At 42.5% G+C, this 19,369-nt stretch overlaps 1 protein-coding gene across 2 annotated transcripts in view; it reads left to right on the forward strand.

Moving 5' to 3' along the window:
- Ankub1 (ankyrin repeat and ubiquitin domain containing 1) overlaps positions 1-17,351 on the forward strand; it is a 33,723-nt gene extending 16,372 nt beyond the window's left edge. For both annotated transcript variants that reach the window (XM_052180484.1, XM_052180483.1), the window contains 3 exons: positions 4,077-4,191; positions 8,118-9,050; positions 16,500-17,351. In XM_052180484.1, coding sequence (XP_052036444.1) covers positions 4,077-4,191; positions 8,118-9,050; positions 16,500-16,611 — 1,160 coding nt within the window. In that variant the 3' untranslated portion in view covers positions 16,612-17,351. The remainder of the gene's footprint in view (positions 1-4,076; positions 4,192-8,117; positions 9,051-16,499) is intronic.
- The last annotated feature ends 2,018 nt before the right edge of the window (positions 17,352-19,369 follow it).

Below are 19,369 nucleotides of genomic sequence, written 5' to 3' on the forward strand. Positions count from 1 at the left end.
TGATTAGCATTTGCCCAACAAAAAGATTATAACTTCTCTTTCAGTGTCATGCATTCAGGTCGCATCTTCTGTGGCCAAATGTCAAGGACAAAAAGTACTAGATTTGTCTTACCTATGCTAGAAAGTGACTTGGATCTTGAATTGTTATTGAAAGGTGAATGAGTCCTTGCTGAAGATCAGGCCGCCTCAGGGTGTGAGGACGCTGTAACATTTGCTGAAGGGATTTAGAGTTCTAACAGAAACTCAGGGCTCTCTAGGCATGCTTGAGTTAAATAGTTTTGCTCTCTGTAACTGCTAAATCTACACTTATTGACGCTTCTCCCAGCTTTTACTTTGCTTAGCAATCTTCTTCCGTGTCCTTTGGAACTGAGGATCTAAAACTGTTGATACCAATTATTGTCTCTGTCTTTGATTAGAGAAAGTGAAGCTGTAGGATTTGTCCCTGGAGTGCTACTCTAGTTCTGAGTGCCTGCTGGAGGCTTTCAAGGCCCGGAATGTGGGGCTCACTGTCATTTGTGCTCCAGCAGCTGATAATCCAATGTTTCAATTAAAGATCAAAAGATAGAACAACACTGGAATGCTTTTTGGAGGGCATTCACTCACTCACTTCTTGGATTGTGACATTTTAAAGCTGGAAAGAATTTGGAAATTACCTGCTCCAAACCCACTTTTCCAAGATTAAAAACAAAACAGTTTCTAAATTTTTCACAAGATCTTGAAGAATCCCTTAAAATATGCATTTGAATGTGTGGGGGCGGGTGGGAATGGACGGTACTTGAAAGAGAGGATTTCAGATGCAAAGTCTAGAGACTAGAAATCATAGGTAGATCTCCTGGGTACCTAGAGAACACATAGGACAGTGGAGCAAAGGCTCAAAGAGAAGGGTGGGGTTAGGGAGGTGACTTTGGCCTGCGTCTTTCCATTCCCAAGGCATAACCAGCATTCCCTAGGTAGCCAGCCAGCCCATTAGCTTTAACTAGAGGAATCCTGGCCTGAATTCTGCTCATTGGAGGAACCTCTCCACCTTCTCTACTCAATAAACCACCCTTGCTGCTATCTATAGGGAAACTCTGAATCATTCTCCGAAAGCAGTGGGAAACAAAATTTTGGAAATGCAATCACATCCTCATTGAAAAAACAGATTTGAGTTTCTCAGTGAGCCAGCATACACACTACCTCATACAGAAATGCACAAAGTTGACCCTGCATGCTACCATTTGTAGTGAAGTGGAAGAAATGAGCTGTGGTCATATGATCAGTCGTAATCCAACAAACTACATTGGTGTGAGCCAATGGGATCACAAGGAAACGTTCAGGAAAATGTGGGCTGTGGTGCACGGGATGCAGAACCATATCAAAGGTCAGAGAGGAAAGGATGGAAGGCATTCTGGGCTTCCCGGATGCTAGCTGCAGGGTTGTGAACATACACTATGTAGTGGGAAATTGTTAATATATAGTACCACCCTGCTGGGCCTCTGCTCCAAGTCCTGGCGGGTCTCAATCTCCTGCCCAGCACCCACTACTTCCAAGTATCTAGTAAAGCATGACTCTTAAACTTGAGTAGTTAACCAAATATATTCAAATATATGTAACTCCCAATTACATAATGCCAAATTACAATGATAAAGTTTTATCCCAAAATTTCTAACTTCTCAGCACACCAGAAACATACCTGGCACCATCAGGATCTGCACCACCTCCTCCCCCTCCTCCTCCCGTCCTCCTTCTCCCCCTCCTCCTCCCCCTCATGCAGCTCCCAGGCCCCCTCTCACTCCGCCCCTCCTCTTAGCTCCTCCTCCTCTCTCCCCTCCAATCACTGGCCTCTCACTGTTTCAATATGAATGGATAGGAAATATCTTCCATCAACACTGATCCTAAGGAGAGGCTGAAAATAAAAGACTAAATTGAAAGGATTTCCCTGACAACACAGCCAAGCACAGTCCAAGGAGTTAGCCATGATGGTGCATGCCTATAATCCTAGCACTCACAAGACATAGACAAGAGGATCGCCACAATTTTTTTTTTTTGTTTGTTTTGTTTTTTTTTTGAGACAGGGTTTCTCTGTGTAGCCCTGGCTGTCCTGGAACTCACTCTGTAGACCAGGCTGGCCTCGAACTCAGAAATCCACCTGCCTCTGCCTCCCAAGTGCTGGGATTATAGACGCGTGCCACCACGCCCGGCTGAATCGCTACAAATTTAAGGTCACTCTCATCTATGAGGCAAGTTCCAAGTTGGCTAGGGTTACATAGGGAGAGACTGACTGTCCCCACCTCCAAAAGAATAAAACTTAGATGAGGAGCTGAGGAGATGATGACTCAACTGACAAAGACCTTGTCACACAAACAGGAGGACCCAGGTGTGATTCCCCACTACCCACATAAAATCCACGTGCAATGAATGATGCATGCCTATAGCCCGAGATCTAGAGAGCACACACAGAAGGCTCTATGGAGCCTGCTGGACGGCTTGTCTGGTCGAATTGCTAAGGTTTTGATCAAGTATGAGGTCTTGTCTCAAAAAATAAGGTAAAAAATAGATTAAGAAAGATTCTCATTGTGATCTCTAGCCTCTATACACATGCACCTGCACATCCACACTGTTAAATGAATTTTGGCTTGGGATTGAGGACCTAAACATCCCTCAGCATTTGTAGTGCATGGTTATGTGAAGCAACTCTCTTGACAGTGACAGTTATAAAGTTAAAATGTCAGTTAACTCTGGCAAAACTTGCAGATGATCTGCACCTGCATCAAATATTCATCCAAGATAAATGTATCTGTCAGGTGGTGGCAGTGGTGGTGGCAATGCATGTCTTTAATCCCAACACTTGGGAGACAGAGGCAAGCCAACCTCAGAGTTCCAAGCCAGCCTGGTCTACAGAGTGAGTTTCAGGACAGTCAGAGCTACAAAGAGAAACTCTGTCTTTAAAAAAAAAAAAAAATCTTTTTTTAAATTAATGTTTATGTGTGTGTTTCCGGGTGTGTCCACAGAAGCCAGAAGAGGGCATCAGGTCCCTTGGAACTTGAGTTACAGGCAATTGTGAGCCACCATCTGGGTGGTGGGAACCAGATTCGGGTTCCCAGCAAGGCCAGTAAGAGCCTTGAACCACTGAACCCCAAGATTCAAATTTGATTTAAATTTTTAGGTCAAAGTAAATAAAATTTTAGGTCTTCATGTCAGAACCTTTTATGTCAGAGGAGAGTTTGCAGGAGTCGGTCCTTTCCTTCCACTGTAGAGACCCCGGGATCGGCCCCGGGCAGGCGGGCTTGGCCTCACGCGCCCGAGTCGGTCCTTTCCTTCTACTGTACAGACCCCGGGATAGGCCCCGGGCAGGCGGGCTTGGCCTCACGCGCCCGAGTCGGTCCTTTCCTTCTACTGTACAGACCCCGGGATAGGCCCCGGGCAGGTGTGCTTGGCCCCACGTGCCTTTGCTTATGAGCCGCCTCACTGGCTCCTAAATAAACTCTTTAGGATTGATTATAAGTAAATGTCTGGCATGGATACTTATTGATATACCTATTCACCCAAAACTGCATAAAATTTGCTTGGCAACAAGGACTTGCTAATGAAAATAAGTCCAGGTTTGGATGTGGGCATAAAAAAATGAGAAGAATGAAAAACTATTCCTAAGTGTGGGATATTTTCTTATAAAATCCCTGGCATTTAGCATTAAATGCACTCACTGAGAAGAGGGAAAAGTCCAAGTACACGAACGTTAGTGGGCTTTCCCCGCCCAGGAAAGGCCCAAACAGAAATCTCTCCCCTGCTTCCTGATAAAAAGTTTCATCTTACTGTGCGTCTTGCTATGTTTGGAGAAATGCAACATTAAAATTTAATGTATTGCTGAGTCACAGTGAGAGACTGGATCATAACCAGTCTTTTGTTTGTTTGTTTTTGTTTTTGTTTTCAGTTTTTCGAGACAGGGTTTCTCTGTGTAGCCCTGGCTGTCCTGGAACTCACTCTGTAGACCAGGCTGGCCTAGAACTCAGAAATCCTCCTGCCTCTGTCTCCCAAGTGCTGGGATTAAAAGCGTGCACCACCACTGCCTGGCATAAACTGTCTTTCTTGACCCACAGGCACAACACTTCGTTTGGATGTCTGGGATGGATGGAAGGAATTTCTCATGGGATGTCTTCTTGGGCAAAAACCTAAAGTACAACGCTACTTATCAAAAGAAGGACCAGTCCTCAAGTACGGAAGCTAAAGCAGACATTAGATGGACTTAAGTCACTTAGTTCTAAGCCTCTATTTGACCGTGAACCGGACATAGTCCTGGGGCAAACCAGTTTCACCTTATACAATTTGATAAGATATTATCATTATTATTATTATCATCATCATCATTATCATTATTATTACTGAGATATTTGAAAACTCAAGATAACAAGAGTCACTAGGACTGGTAATGGGTTGCAATTCAGGCAGATTTTTCTCTGAGACACTAAATTAATCTATGACAAGTTTAGTTTGCATAGCATTGCTTCTCGGCTTTTTGGCTAAGATCAAGTGTGCATATCATACAAACTTGGTTTGTTTGTTTGTTTGTTTGGTTGGTTGGTTGGTTGGCTGGCTGGTTGGTTTTTTGAGACAGGGTTTCTCTGTGCGGCCCTGGCTGTCCTGGAACTTGCTGTGTAGACCAGGCTGGCCTCCAACTCAGATATCTGCCTGCCTCTGCCTACTGGGTGCCGGGATTAAGGCATGTGCCACCATCACCCAGCACATATCATACTCAAAATAACACTCAATATCCTTATCTTCAGAATAAATATCTTGCCATACATGTTTAATTATTTTATTAAGCAACAATTTAAAAAAAAATCTGCCAAGTGATAGTCTGAAAACTATGGCCACTTCTTCCCAAGCCTACATCATTTTATTAGCTAAATTTAATTGTTAAAGCAACGTAACTCCAAATACAACTGTTGAATTTGCATTGAGTTATAACTGTAATTGCTTTTTAATTGAAAAAAAAAAAAACCCGGGGCTTAACAACAGACATTGTTACAAAACCATAAGCTGCTGTTGGACTTTAAATGTTTGGTTGTATTCGAGCTTTGAAATGACGAGTCTAGCTTCTCCTTTAGAGGCCTTATTAAGAACTGACTTGGCTAACACCCACTTATTAGTGAGTGCATACCATGATTCCTCTTTGTGACTGGGTTACCTCACTTAGTATGATGTTCTCCAGCTCCATCCATTTGCCTAAGAATTTCGTGAATTCATTGTTTCTAATGGCTGAATAGTACTCCATTGTGTATATATACCACATTTTTTGCATCCACTCTTCTGTTGAGGGATACCTGGGTTCTTTCCAGCATCTGGCTATTATAAATAAGGCTGCTATGAACATAGTGGAACATGTATCCTTATTACATGCTGGGGAATCTTCTGGGTATATGCCCAGGAGTGGTATAGCAGGATCTTCTGGAAGTGAGGTGCCCAGTTTTCGGAGGAACAGAAACATAATCCATACATCAAATGAGGTACAAGAAGAACGGAGGAGTGGCCCCTTGTTCTGGAAAGACTCAGTGAAGCAGTATAGGGCAAAACCAGAACAGGGAAGTGGGAAGGGTTGGGTGGGAAAACAGGGGGAGGGAAGGGGGCTAATGGGACTTTTGGGGAGTGGGGGGTCCAGAAAAGGGGAAATCATTTGAAATGTAAATAAAAAATATATCAATAATTTTTTAAAAAAAGATATTACAATAAAAATATTTTCCAATTTTATAAAAAAAAAAAAAAAAAAAAAAAAAAAAAAAAAAAAAGAACTGACTTGACTGCCTGTCATTACCTCCACCCAGCCGCTTCGCACACAGTGGCCATAGTTACACCCCAAACAGGACACCGAGCTGCCTTCTCTCTGTGTTCCTCTGACATGAATCTCACTCTGCTCAAATGAATGTGTTTGCTGAGAACCAGATAAAAAGCTCTCCTCCCAATAGAGCAATAGTTCGCACTTTTTTTCCTTATGTGAAGGGTAATGTGTGTCTAGGGCTGTGGAAGTGGCTAACTTGGAGACGCTGCTGGGCATTTGTTTTATTTTGTTAACTACCAGCTGCTACACAAGAATCGGTTGAATTGTTTGGGATATGGTGTTTTAGGACAGCGCCCTCTTGTGGGCAATTTAACCATGCTTGACTAAAGTGTAGACATCCACAGTAGCTCCAAAGGCTCCACAGAGTGAACACAGGAGGCAGAGTTCTTTTTTTTTTTTTTTTTTTTAATATTTTTATTTTCTATATTCTTTGTTTACATTCCAAATGATTTCCCCTTTCCTGGATCCCCCCTCTCCATATGTCCCATAAACCTTCTTCTCTCCATCCCTTCTCCAATCACCTCCCTCCTTTTTCTCTGTCCTTATATTCCCCTCCAATGCTAGATCAATCCTTTCCAGGATCAGGACCTTCTCCATACTTCTTCATGGGAGTCATTTGTTATGCGATTTGTGCCTTGGGTATTCAGGGCTTCTGGGCTAATTAATATCCACTTATCAGAGATTGCATTCCATGTGTATTCTTTTGTGACTGGGTTACCTCACTTAGGATGATATTTTCCAGATCAAACCATTTGCCTAAAAATTTTGTGAATTCATTGTTTCTAATTGCTGAGTAGTATTCCATTGTATAAATATACCACATTTTCTGTATCCATTCCTCCTTTGAGGGGCATCTGGGTTCTTTCCAGCTTCTGGCTATTATAAATAAGGCTGCTATGAACATAATGGAGCATGTGCCTTTATTGCATGCCGGGGAATCCTTTGGGTATATGCCCAGGAGAGGTATAGCAGGGTCCTCCGGGCAGAGTTCTTACAACCACGAAATGTATAAAAGTTCCCATCAGTGTCTGTTTAAGGGTAGTTGTAATACTGTTTAATATTCCAAATCTGAACAAATAGTTGTATTGCTTTTAATACAACTGTGTTACTGAGTGCATTGCTCAAGATCAAACACTTTACTATGTCTATCGTCTTTATAAATACAGTAGTCCTATGGGTAGGTAAAGCTGTAGAAGGTCAGGCTGAAATGCTTTTTAGTCCTCTCTAGATAATCAGCACATCTTTATTGAGCACCTACTATGTACTGTATTGTGAATCCTAAGAATTCAACAGTAAGAAAAGATGGTTGTTGTATTCTGTAAGCTTACAGTCCAGAAGCTTTCTAGGGATTAAATAAGTCAATAATTGTAAGTATGCTTGGCCCACTGTAAGCAGGCCATAAAGTTAAGCTTCACTGCTATTATTATCTGGTCAGTATGAGAGGGGCTGTGCCGGGGCGAGCACACTGCAGGTGGCACAGCAGTGCGCGTGTGCAGCATGGGGACAGAATGAGAGTGCCTTGAGAGGGTAAATAAGAGTTGAGCACTACAGGTTTGCATTCCGGTAGGAAAAAGAAAATAAATCAGTGTGTTGAAGTAGGTATCCCAGAACCATATGCCAAGACCTGGGAGCAAGACAACAGCTTCAAGGAACTGGGTGACCCATGAGGAAAGGAGGCAGTCGGTAGGCAGAGGAAGTCTGAGACCTCTTCATGGAGAAGTGTGAAGGGATTTTGACTTGCCTACCAAACTTTGAGAAGACATTGGGAGTGGGAAGGAGCAAGACTGACCTTTAAAAACTAGCTCATGCTGGCTGTAATAGCCCCTACCGGCAACCCCAGCACTCAAGAAGGTAGAGGCAGGATCAGGGCCCAAGGCCAGATTTAACTACACAGTGAGTTCAAAACTAGAGTGGGCTATAGGAGACCTTGTCTCAAAAAAATATGGAACCAATTGCGGGATGTGTGTGTGTGTGTATGTGTTGTACATGTGTGTGGTGGGTATACATGTGTGAGCTCATGCATGCAAGATCAAGGAAGGTGTCATGTGGCTCCTGAGACAGGGTCTCTCTCTGGCCCTCCAGCCAGGCTAGTGGGCAGCTAGTCCTAGCAATTCTGTCTCTGCCCTCACAGAGCTGTATTACAGGTTCACCTGGAGCACTTTACCCACTGCACCAATATCCCAAACCTTCTAAACCCTGCTTACTGTTAGTGTGAGGAATGAGCACTGTTTTTGTCTAACGTAACCGCTTTTGTCATTTGGCTGACTCGCTAACCCTCTGTACCAAACTTTTTCCACTCGTTCAGGTACCAGAAAAGGGTCGCCCTGTACATCGCTGCTTTTCACGGACACACTGAGCTCACTGAATGGGCTCTGAAACAGGGGGTGCAGCCCCACGAGGCAGTTGGGGTTCACCCTTATCGAGCATGGTGCTATGAAGCCCTTCACGCAGATGTCTCTAACTGCCCTATTCACGCAGCTGCAGAAGCTGGCCAGCTGTTAATTCTGAAGGCCTTTGTCAACTGCAGTGTCCTGTGCCTGGTATGTAAGAACGCAGCAGGACAATCTCCTCTGGCCATCGCATCGAAACACCAGCGTAAAGACTGTGTGTTGTATTTACTGAGTAAAATGTGGTCCACGGTGTCTTTTCTAAAACTTTCAGTCCCGATGAGGATTTATATTAAAATAAAGCAGTGGATTCTCCGAGCTCAGAATCGTAGGTGCCATGAAAGCCAGCTTGGCAGAGCGAGGGTCTCTGGGGCAAAAGTTGGAGACACTGTGATGGTGGACGGTTTCACCAAACCCAAAATGACCTCCAAGAGCTGGCATAAGGCTGAAGACAAGAGCTGGCAAACTGCCCAGAGCAAACCGCCACCCTGCAAGCAACAGTTAATCAGGAAACCTCCTGATTCTTTACCAACCTCACAGCGAGACACCAGCAAACAAATCGTCACATTCCCATCCTTAGGGGATGCAAAGAGCCTTTCAGAAGTGCAAAGTCATCAACAAGAAAACCAGAAAAAAATCCCTGCCACAGCTCGAAAAGAAAAGCACATCAAAAACCCTTATCTCCCCCAGGTCCCCCTCCCTCCAGTTTCAAGAGTGGATTATGCACACCCTCTGTTCTACCGCGCTCCGCCCAGGGCTGACCCTTTGCTAAGGTCCCTCTTCACATCTTTCTCGGAGCACAGCGGGAGGACTCCTTGCGAGAATGCCATCTACTGCTTAGCTGTGGCCAGGTAATGGTTTCTCTTTAAATATACAAGGGCAAATCCTAAAGGAGACAGAAATGTTCACGAAGCCCTGCAAAGGCATACTGAGTAATACAAATTGTTTTAAAATGTCAATACTTAATTAGCATCAGAGACTTTGTCTCACTGAGCCTAGTCTCTCTTGCCTGTAGTTACTTGGGAGTCAAGGTCAGGGGAATTTCAAGCCTGGGATTCACAGTAAGACTCTGTCTCAGAAAACAAAATAACAGTAACAGACAGATCTCCCCTCAGCCTTAGATCTAAAGAAAATCTCAATTGGTGCTGTTACCCAGTCCATGTGACTATCTTTACTCCGAAAGATCTCAGGAAGGGACACAGGACAAGGAAACTTGAATATGGGAGGGTGTCATCAAAACTGCCCCCAAAGACAGAACAGCCATGAAAGTAGAAGTGGGGGGGGGGGGACAAATTAATAACAAGTTGAAAAATAAAAACTTAAGAAGGTTTACAAGACAAAATTTACAGGAGAGAGGACATCTGTCCTCAGTAGAATGGTAGGATTGGCCCCGGAATTTCAGATGAGGGGCTATCACAGTTGGGGCACACACAGGGTAAAGGGGGGCTTTCTGGAACAGTCACTGCTATAACTGAAAAGAGAAACTTCCCCATTAAAGCACTTATGCTCTATTTTACATGTGGGGCCCAGCTGGGTACCTAGGTTAGAGAACTACAGAGGGCCTTTTCAATTGCTCAGGATCAGGAGTCAGAAATCTAAAATGAGATGTTCCTGTCTGGACTGGTTTTGTTGTTTTCCTTCCTAAGTTGCTGCCACCTAGTGGTGAGAGTAATTCAGCCTGTAAATTTCAAAATTAAGAGATCCAGGTTTATATGTCAATTAAAAAATATTTTGCCAGGCGGTGGTGGCACACGCCTGTAATCCCAGCACTCTGGGAGGCAAAGGCAGAGGCAGCCGGATTTCTGAGTTCGAGGCCATACTGGTCTACAGAGTGAGTTCCAGGACAGCCAGAGCTATACAGAGAAACCCTGTCTCGAAAAACCAAATCCAAAAAACCAGAAAAAAAAATTAATAATAAGAATAAGAATAGGAATAGGAATAATAAGAATAAGAATAAGAATGAAAAAATCCAACATATCTCAGTGTGGTGGATCATGCCTATGATCCTAGCCTCTTTTTTAACTGAATCCAGTTAAAAAAAACTATTCACTTTCTATATTTTGTCTGTATTTACTAAACTATGTTCTAATGAAGAAATACTAGTTCAGTGGAAAGACACTGTGTTGCTCGACCTAGTTAACATCATGGTAGATTCTGTTTCCTCTTCTTTAAACTAGGTTTAAATAAACAGTAAGTCCTTTCAGAGACACTCTCAGTCTTACTAAAGTTTCATCCTGTTCTTTAATTTCTCTATCTGGCCGTTTGCTAACATATGACCTATGAAACTAATTTATATTTTGTGTATATATTTTTTTAATTCTATGTATTCCAACTCTATGTAATATCCCATATCCTAATATATTTATCCATTTTATTGGAGGGAATCTGGGTTGTCTTTAACTCAGAGGCTGTTTTGAATTAATATACATGATTTTTTAATAATATTTTTTATTCCTCTCTCATAGATTATATCCTGACCACAGCTTCCCTCTCCCTAGCCTTTCCTCCAACCCCCATCACCAATCACCTCCTCTCCTCCCCAGTTCACCTCCTCTTCCTCTTTCCAGAGAAGAGCAGGCCTCCCAGGTACATCCACCAAACACATTGTAACAAGCTACACTAACACCAGGCACATACGGTCACATTACTGCTGAGCAAGGCAAACCAGTAGGAGGAAAGCGGTCACACAAGAAGGCAAAACAGGCAGGAACAGCCCCTGCTTTCACTGTTAGGATTCCCACAAGAATCCCAAGCTGCTCAGTCACATCCCGTGTTCCCAGGAGCTAAGCCAGACCCCATAGAGGCTCCCTGACCTCTGCGAGACCCTTACCCCTCCGTTTATTTCTTCTCCTCTTGAGTACACGTGTTTGCTTCTTTTTGTTCTAGAGCTTTGAGATGTGCTGTTAATTTGCTAGTGTGAGATCTTACCAATTTCTTTATAAAGATACCTGGTGCTATAAATTTTCCTCGTAGCACTGCTTTCATTGTGTCCCATAAGTTAGGGTATGTTGTGACTTCATTTTCACTGAACTCTAGGAAGTCTTTTAATTTCTTTTTTCTTCCTTTCTTTCTTATTTCTTCTTTGACCCACTGGTCATTCAGTAGAGAGTTTCCATGAGTGTGTTGTTTCTGTTGTTGAAGCCCAGCCTTAATCCATGGTGGTCTGATAAGATACAAGGGTTTTTTTTCCAATATTATTGGATCTGTTGAAACTTGCTTTGTGATGGAGTATGTGGCCAGTTTTCGAGACTCTCCCATGAGGTGCTGAGCAAAGATGGTATTCTTTTGTGTCTGGGTAAAATGATCTGTAGGTATCTGTTAGGTCCATTTGGTTCATAATATCAGTTAGCTCCATTATTCATTTATTTAGTTTCTGTCTAGATGACTTGTCCATTAGTGAGAGCTAGACATTGAAGTCTCTATTATTTTGTGAGGTTCAATGTGTGATTTAAGCTTTAGTAATGTTTCCTTTACAAATGTGGGTGCCCTTTCATTTGGGACATAGATGTTAAGAATTAAAACATCACCTTGATGGATTTTTCCATTTTCATGACTATGAAATGTCCTTCTCAATCTCTTTTGATTAATTTTTGTTTGAAGTCTATTTTGTTAGAATATTAAAATGACTACACCAGCTTGTTTCTTAAGTCCATTTTCTTGGAAAAGCTTTTTCCAACCCTTTACTCGGAGGTAATGTCTGTCTTTGGTGTTGAGATGTGTTTCTTGTATGCAGCAGAAGGATGGATTCTGTTTTTGTATCCATTCTGTTAGCCTGTGTCTTTTTATTGGGGTATTGAGTCCACTGATATTAATGACCAATGAGTGTTAATTCCTAATGTTATGTTGTTGTTGTTGTTGTTGTTGTTGGTGGTGGTGGTGGTGGTGGTGGTGATGTGTGTGTATGTGTGTCCCTTCTTTGGGTTTTGCTGCTGTGAGATTATTTTCTTTGTTTTTGTGGGTGTAGTTAAGCTTCTTGGGTTAGAGTCTTCTAGGACTCTTTGTAGGACTGGATTTGTGGATAGATATTGTTTAATTTTGACTTTGTCATGAAATGTCTTGTTTTCTCCATCTATGTGATTGAGAGTTTTGTTAGGTATGGTAGTCTGAGCTGTTGTTGATTGTGTTCTTACACTGGAGCTTAGGTGTCTAGATTTAGGATGAGTATAGGTCTAGGCGCTGATTACTGGGTTTGTCTCTGTTGGATGGATGTTTCCCCCTACATTTCTGTTTCCTCTTTAGTTTTCTCACTTTTTCACTGTTTGGCCTCTGATCCACAAGGGAATCTCTGACCACACTGGAGTCTTGACTTCTGGTAACTTGCTTGGCTTTGGTGCAGTGGGGGTTCTCTGTTCTTCTGACTGGTGTGGCCTGCACCTGAGCAGCTGTAGTCTGATGGAATTGGGGGCAAGGGCCTGGCCACCAATACACAATTACTTTCGTGTAAGTCCTTTGGTGATATCAGTATTTCTTTCTCTTGTTCTGTATCTAGGAATGAATAGACAACAGGATATGCTTATGGTTGGATTTTGTAAGTACTTCTGGGCAGTTTTCTCTGTTAAGATGCTGGGTTTTTGCAGCTGTGTAAGACGGGAACTATCAAATAATCAATTCAAGGTTGAGAAGAAATTTCTAGAAAAAAATTGTTCAATAAAAAGGATTAGTGCAGAAAGGAGAGTCCCATGAGGGGTGGCCTTCCTGGCTGTTTTTCTTTGTCAGTTACTTCAGGCAAATCCATGTTCTGGTTCTCATTTCTCAATATATTACTCTTTCACTTCAACACATTTGTCTCTGCCCACTTTCCATGGTGCCTTTCCTAGGATCTGTTTAGTCTTTCTGGGCTGCTAGGCCCAGAAAGAAAGAGAGAGACCACCTATGGTCTCATGCCCCTGTATTCTCTTGTCATCTTGTTGGTCTAGTTTACATGCATTATGACAGTCATAGGAGTCAGGGGGTCTATTTGAATCATCCAGTCAGTCAACCCAGACAATCAGAGGCTCTAAGTAACTATCTCCAAATAACCACTGCAGCTCTTTTGTCAAAAAGGCATACACATGTGATCAGCACACATGCTCTTACTGCAGTGAGCTCTAATACTGAACTGCTATTACAGGTAGAAACTAAGCAAGAACTGCACTGTCCATAATGGGTCAGGTCAGTTAAAGCAGCCACTGGAAGGCTAGTCTCCCAACCCAGAACTCCAGAAAACTCACTTAACACACTATGTAGAAGTGCTGGGTGGACCAATGGTCACTAACGAACTCTACATTTAGAGTAATAAAAGTGGAGCTTCTACAGTTGAGTCAACAAGGATCACATTGCTGCAGTTATCACAGACACAGGCTAATACGAGCTAGCTTGGTGAGTTTGTATGGCTTTTGTAGGGATGGGACTGACTGAGACCAAAGGTCACAGAGTCTTGGAGTAGAAGACAGTGTAGGATTAAGATAGGTCAAAGGAAATGTCTATAGTGTTGAACAAAACATCCAATGAGCTTCATGTGATCCAAAGTCCAGGTGAGTGACTATTCAAATATAGGAGACCGGTTCAGAAAGCTGGGTTAAAAGCACACGGACATCAGACATCGTGCCGGGCGTGGTGTCACACACCTATAATCCCAGCACTCGGGAGGCAGAGGCAGGCGGATTTCTGAGTTCGAGGCCAGCCTGGTCTACAGAATGAGTCACAGGACAGCCAGGGCTACACAGAGAAACCCTGACTCAAAAAACCAAATACCAAAACAAAACGGAAGTCAGACATCAGCCTGAATGTTTACTCTGAACAGTGTCTGTGCTTGAGGAGCGACCAGAGCTCTCTATTCTGTTTTGTTTGTAGTTTTAAAAAGGCATACCTTATGTGTTTTGTCCACGTTTTTGTGTTTTCGGTGGATAAAACAGTTCTTGGTGTATAGGTGGTATACAACCTACCGCATGTGCATGAATGTAGAAGGGCCAGAGTTCGGACATCAAGGTAGAGCAAAGGATAAGCTCTGCGCAGGGTGAGTGGAGAGGAGCGTCAGGAGAAGGAGAGAGGGCCGCAGGTTAAGTCAGACGGCATATGAAGAAAAGATGACTAAGTGTGGGTGACTGTTTCCAGGTTCAAGAGTCAATCATACGGGCAGCACAGATGGGTTAACGCACTTTAGGGGATTCAGAGAGACATAACCACTGAGATAAAGCAAGAAGTTAGACCCAACATTTTAAAGCCTAAAGAAAGGACTGGATCCATGGCTCAGTGGTTAAGAGAACTTACCATTCTTGCAGAAGACCCAAGGGTTTGGTTCCTGGTGTCTACATGCAGTTAACAACCCTCTCTAACTCCAGTTCCCAGGAATTCAATAATCCAATATGCTGTTCTAACCTACGTGGTCAGAAGCCACATACATACATACATACATACATACATATGGTATATATGATATGTATATATATACATACAGATGTATAAAGATGCAGGAAACTACAAAAATAAAATAAAATTTAATTTAACTTTAAAGCAAAGAAAGGGACTGGAGAGATGGCTCAGAGGTTAAGAGCACTGACTGCTCTTCCAGAGGTACTAAGTTCAAATCCCAGCAACCACATGATGGCTCACAGCCATCTGTAATGGAATCTGACACCCTCTTCTGGTATGTCTAAAGAGAACAACATTTACTCACATAAAAATAAATAAATAAATCTTTTTTTTTTAAAAAGGGGGGGCACGCTTCATCAGACAAACGGAATGATTAAGAAAAGGATCTAGGCAAGGTGATAGACTGTTAGATAGAGTTGAGTACACTGCTTGAGGACCCAGGGAGAGATTGGCTGGAGATGGAATTGGCAGGTAGACTATATCTACATTAAACAGCACCGCCATCTCTGTCCAAGAGGTGTAGGAGTCTTATTCTTGCCCCCATAGCTTAGGGAGTTAATCAGGGAGACCACAGAGGTGGGATTTTAGTAAGGCGAGCGGAAGAGTCAAAAGTGTTTGCTTTTGGAGACAAATCTGGTGGATAAAAGCAAAACCCCAGGAGGAAGCACGCAGCCACGTGGCAAAGAAGAGACAGTGCAGACGAGGATGGTAGCAGTCAGGGGAGAGCACTGCTGCCTAATACAGGGAAATGCTTCGGAGGAAGAGGCTCTGGGCGAGGAGAGGGAGAAGAGAGCAGGGGGTTGGTTCTTCTTTTGTAGGTGGGGAGGGGAGAGGAGAACATCGGTGCAAGCACAAAGGTGTTGTGAAGGGAACACATTCACAGAGGCTGCAAACGATGTGTTAAATTGTATGCGTATGGAGAAATAGTCCTGCTTGCTAACTGAGGGGTATGAAACTTGAAAGAAATAGCAGGATGTGAGAGTCAGGGGCCTAGGACCCGACTTGATGAGTGAAGGGGGCCAGGATAAGAGCACTGCAGGTCTGTGTACCAGATGCTCTCTAAGGACATCTGCGGGGCTCTCCGAAGGGACTTCTAAGGATAGGATAAGATCTCGGATGACACCAAGATTTAATAAGGTGTAAAAATCCTTTTTAAAATAATAAAAAATTATTTGTATTTTATGTGTATGGGTGTTTTGCCAGCACGGATAGCTGTGTACGATACACATGCAGTGCCTGTAGGGGCCAGAAGAGGGCCTCTGCTCCCCCAGAATGGGAGTTAGAAAGGACTGTGAGCTGCCTTGTGGGGCTGGAACCAAGGTCCACCGCAGGAGTAGCCGGTGCTTTTAACCACGAGCTGTCTCTACAATCTGTAAGATCCTTCCCTAATGAATCTCATTTTAACCATTCAAAGTAGCGTTGTATTGAAATTTAAAACTCTTTCTTAATATTGATCCAGGGCAAGTACAGTAAAGAATTATTTCTAACATTTCACTTAAAGACTGTCAAAACCAAGCTTGTTGTTGTTGTTGTTTTTTGTTTGTTTGTTTTCTTTTTTTTAATTTAAGAATCTACTTGGATCATAAAGGAAAAGTGATGAACGTGAATGTGCTACATAGAGGTGCCTATGGAGGATGGATAGAAAATGTGACAACCCAGAAAGTTCTTCATGGCTTTGTGTGGCTTTCGGTTTCTAGGTGGGCTCTGAACCCCTAGCACTAACTTGGAGGGCTATCCTTCCTCCCTCATCGTAAGGAATTAGCTTTAGAAAGACTGCTGCTTATATTTCCCCTCTGACCTATGTGACAAGAGAATTAAACGGTAATGAAGATACCTTCAAGATTTCCATTCAGCCGCTTACAGGGAAGAGACTGAGCTTCCTTTAGAATTATGTCACTGTATTTTTTTTTATTTGTGTTGTTTTGCTTTGTTTTGTTTTGTTTTTGCAGTGCCTTTAAAGAGAAGAGATGGCTTCAGCAGTTAGAAATAGCAAGAGTCCTAGCCAAAAGGAGCATTTCTAACCTGACAATCAAAGGAGGTCCAGCAAAGTGTGAAAACTGAACACTATCCAGAAATTGTGCTTTGAAAAGTCACAGCAGCCCTGGTTTGAATAGAGATCTGGCCAAACAGAAGTTCCAATTCTGATGGCAACATATCTAATAATAGTTCTAATGCTACACATCTTCAACCTGATGAGGGGCAATGTTTAACTGCAAGCTTTCGTGAACACTGTACTATTCAGAACTCTCTGGAAAGCAGAACCTATAGATTGAGTGTGTATTAAAAGGGTTTATTGGATTGGTTTACAAGATGTAGTTTGGATAGTCCAACAACAGGTGCCTTCATACTGAAGAACCAGATGCCTGCTCCACCCAGAGGCTGGATAATCCCACAATTCCAACAAACTGCCAAAGGCATGAAGGATTCTCAGTCTTCCCTCCTCGTCAGCAGCCAGAAGAAGATGGAGTTTTCTATCAGGAGAGGAATGCAGCTGCAGGAACAGCAAGGACAGGGGAAATTGGGGCACAAAGTCAAGCAGGCAAGAAGCAAAGGATACCCCCCCACCTACTTACATTATGATGATTTGAAAAAGAATGGGGCTCATATATTTGAATGCTTAGTAGTATGCATGTGTTGTTGTTGTTTTGTTTGTTGAGGAAGTGTGTCGCTAGGGGTGGGCTTTGAGGTTTCAAACGCCCATGCCAGACCCAGTTTCTCTCTGCCTATGCATCAGAAGGTAGCTCTCAGCTAATATCTGTAAGTTTGCTTCCAACTAAATGGTTTCATTCATAAGAGTTACCTTCTGCAGGGGGTGGGGTGGGGGGATGGGGGGTGGGGGAGTTGGGGGGTGGCACACGCCTATAATCCCAGCACTTGGGAGGCAGAGGCAGGCGGATTTCTGAGTTCGAAGCCAGCCTGATCTACAGAGTGAGTTCCAGGACAGCCAAGGCTACACAGAGAAACCCTGCCTTGAAAAAAACCTTCCATTTAAGGTAGGCCTACTCACTTTTTAAACGACCCAATCAAGAAAACCCCTTCCACACATCCTCAGGGGCTAACATTTGTCTAGATAACCCCTGACAGGTAAGCTTTGGAGGCTTACCTCTTAGTCAATTCCAGATACAGTCAAGTGGACATTCAAGGTTAAACATCAGGGATAAAATATCACTTAAACTCTTAAAAGACAGTATTGTTCTGATGTTAAAATTTAAGGACCTGCGGACCATTAGAGTCTCAAAAAGAACTCATAGGAAAACAAACAAAAGCTGACACCAGAAGTTGCCTGTGGGGTTAGGAAACTAAGGAGGATATAAGATTAAGAATTCAGAGGGCTTGAGAGATGGCTCAGCGGTTAAGAGCATTGACTGCTCTTCCAGAGGCCTTGAATTCAATTCCCAGCTACCACACAGTGCCTTACAGTCATCTGTAAAGGGATCTGATTCCCTCTTCTGGTGTGCCTGAAGACGGCTGCAGTGTACTCACACATATAAGATAAACCTTAAAAGAAAAGAAAAAGACTGGGAATTTAGAATTTTTATTGCATTTTTTACCTTTGTTTTTCTTGAGTTTGTTTTAATTCTCTGAGGTTTAAAAGTCATATAAATAAAGATGTAATAAGATAACTTTTAAACAAAAGTCTATATAACAAGGTCTTTGAGAGAGTTACCAAAGTTTGTAAGTTCAGACATTTTAGCTTCTGCTGGAACATTTCTTGCTATTATCATTTTTTTCAAACTGAAGTAAAGCTTACATACAATGAACCATGTGGATGTTATATGTAACAGGTATGATCTATGAAGCATGTATCTGTGTAAGAACACACCAGTCAACATGTAGAACAGCTGAGTTACCCCTAGGAAGTTGGTTAAGCGTTGAATAAATCTCAACCTTGAAGGACATGCTGTTCAGACAGTAGTTTCTAGACAGAAGATTTGCCAAGCACTTAGAACACTATTGTGCACTTGAGATCCGATGGTTTGTGATTAGTACACATTGATGCATTTATCAATGGCATTTTTTGTTAGGAATTTGATTGTTTTTATGGGGCATGATTTAATATGTAGTCCTGGCTGGCCTGGAACTAATTTTGTAGTCCAAATTATTCAAACATTATTGCTGTGGCAATCCTCCTGCCTCGGCTTCCCAAGTGCTAGGAATTAGAGGTATGAGCCACTACAATACAACCAGTACAGATTTTTAAAAAAAGTTTATTTATTTTATGTATTTGAGTACACTGTGAGATTGAGATTGTGGCTGTCTTCAGACACACCAGAAGAGGGTGTTAGATCTTATTACAGATGGTTATGAGTCACATGTGTTTGCTGGGAATTGAACTCAGGACCCCTGGAAGAGAAGACAGTACTCTTAACCACGGAGCTATGTCTTCAGCACTAGATTTTTTTCATTACTTCCTTAGTAGTTAGAATTCTGTTTGTGGATGTATTGTATTATCTATTGGCATGCATAGAAATTTAGACTGTCACAATTTCTGAGATATTATGAATAAAGCATTTATGGACAGTATCATCAAAGTCAAAGTGTTGTCTGGATATCTGTTTTCAGTGTTTTGGGGAGGGAGGGGTAAATACCTAGGAATGGAATTATTTGATAACAAGGTGAGTACAAAATTAGCATTGAAAGAAATTGTCTAAGAGTTTTTTGGGTGCCTTTGCAATTTCACACTTCCACCACAACAGCAAAGAACTCTCATTTGGCATGCTTCTAACCCTTGCTTCAAGGTCTAACAAACAAGTTCAAATGTTTCCAAGCAGCTGGCCAGAGGGGCCTTCAGCCCTCCTCAGAAATCACGGGTAAGAAA

Source organism: Apodemus sylvaticus, chromosome 4 (assembly GCF_947179515.1).
Source record: "Apodemus sylvaticus chromosome 4, mApoSyl1.1, whole genome shotgun sequence".
NCBI lineage: Eukaryota > Metazoa > Chordata > Mammalia > Rodentia > Muridae > Apodemus > Apodemus sylvaticus.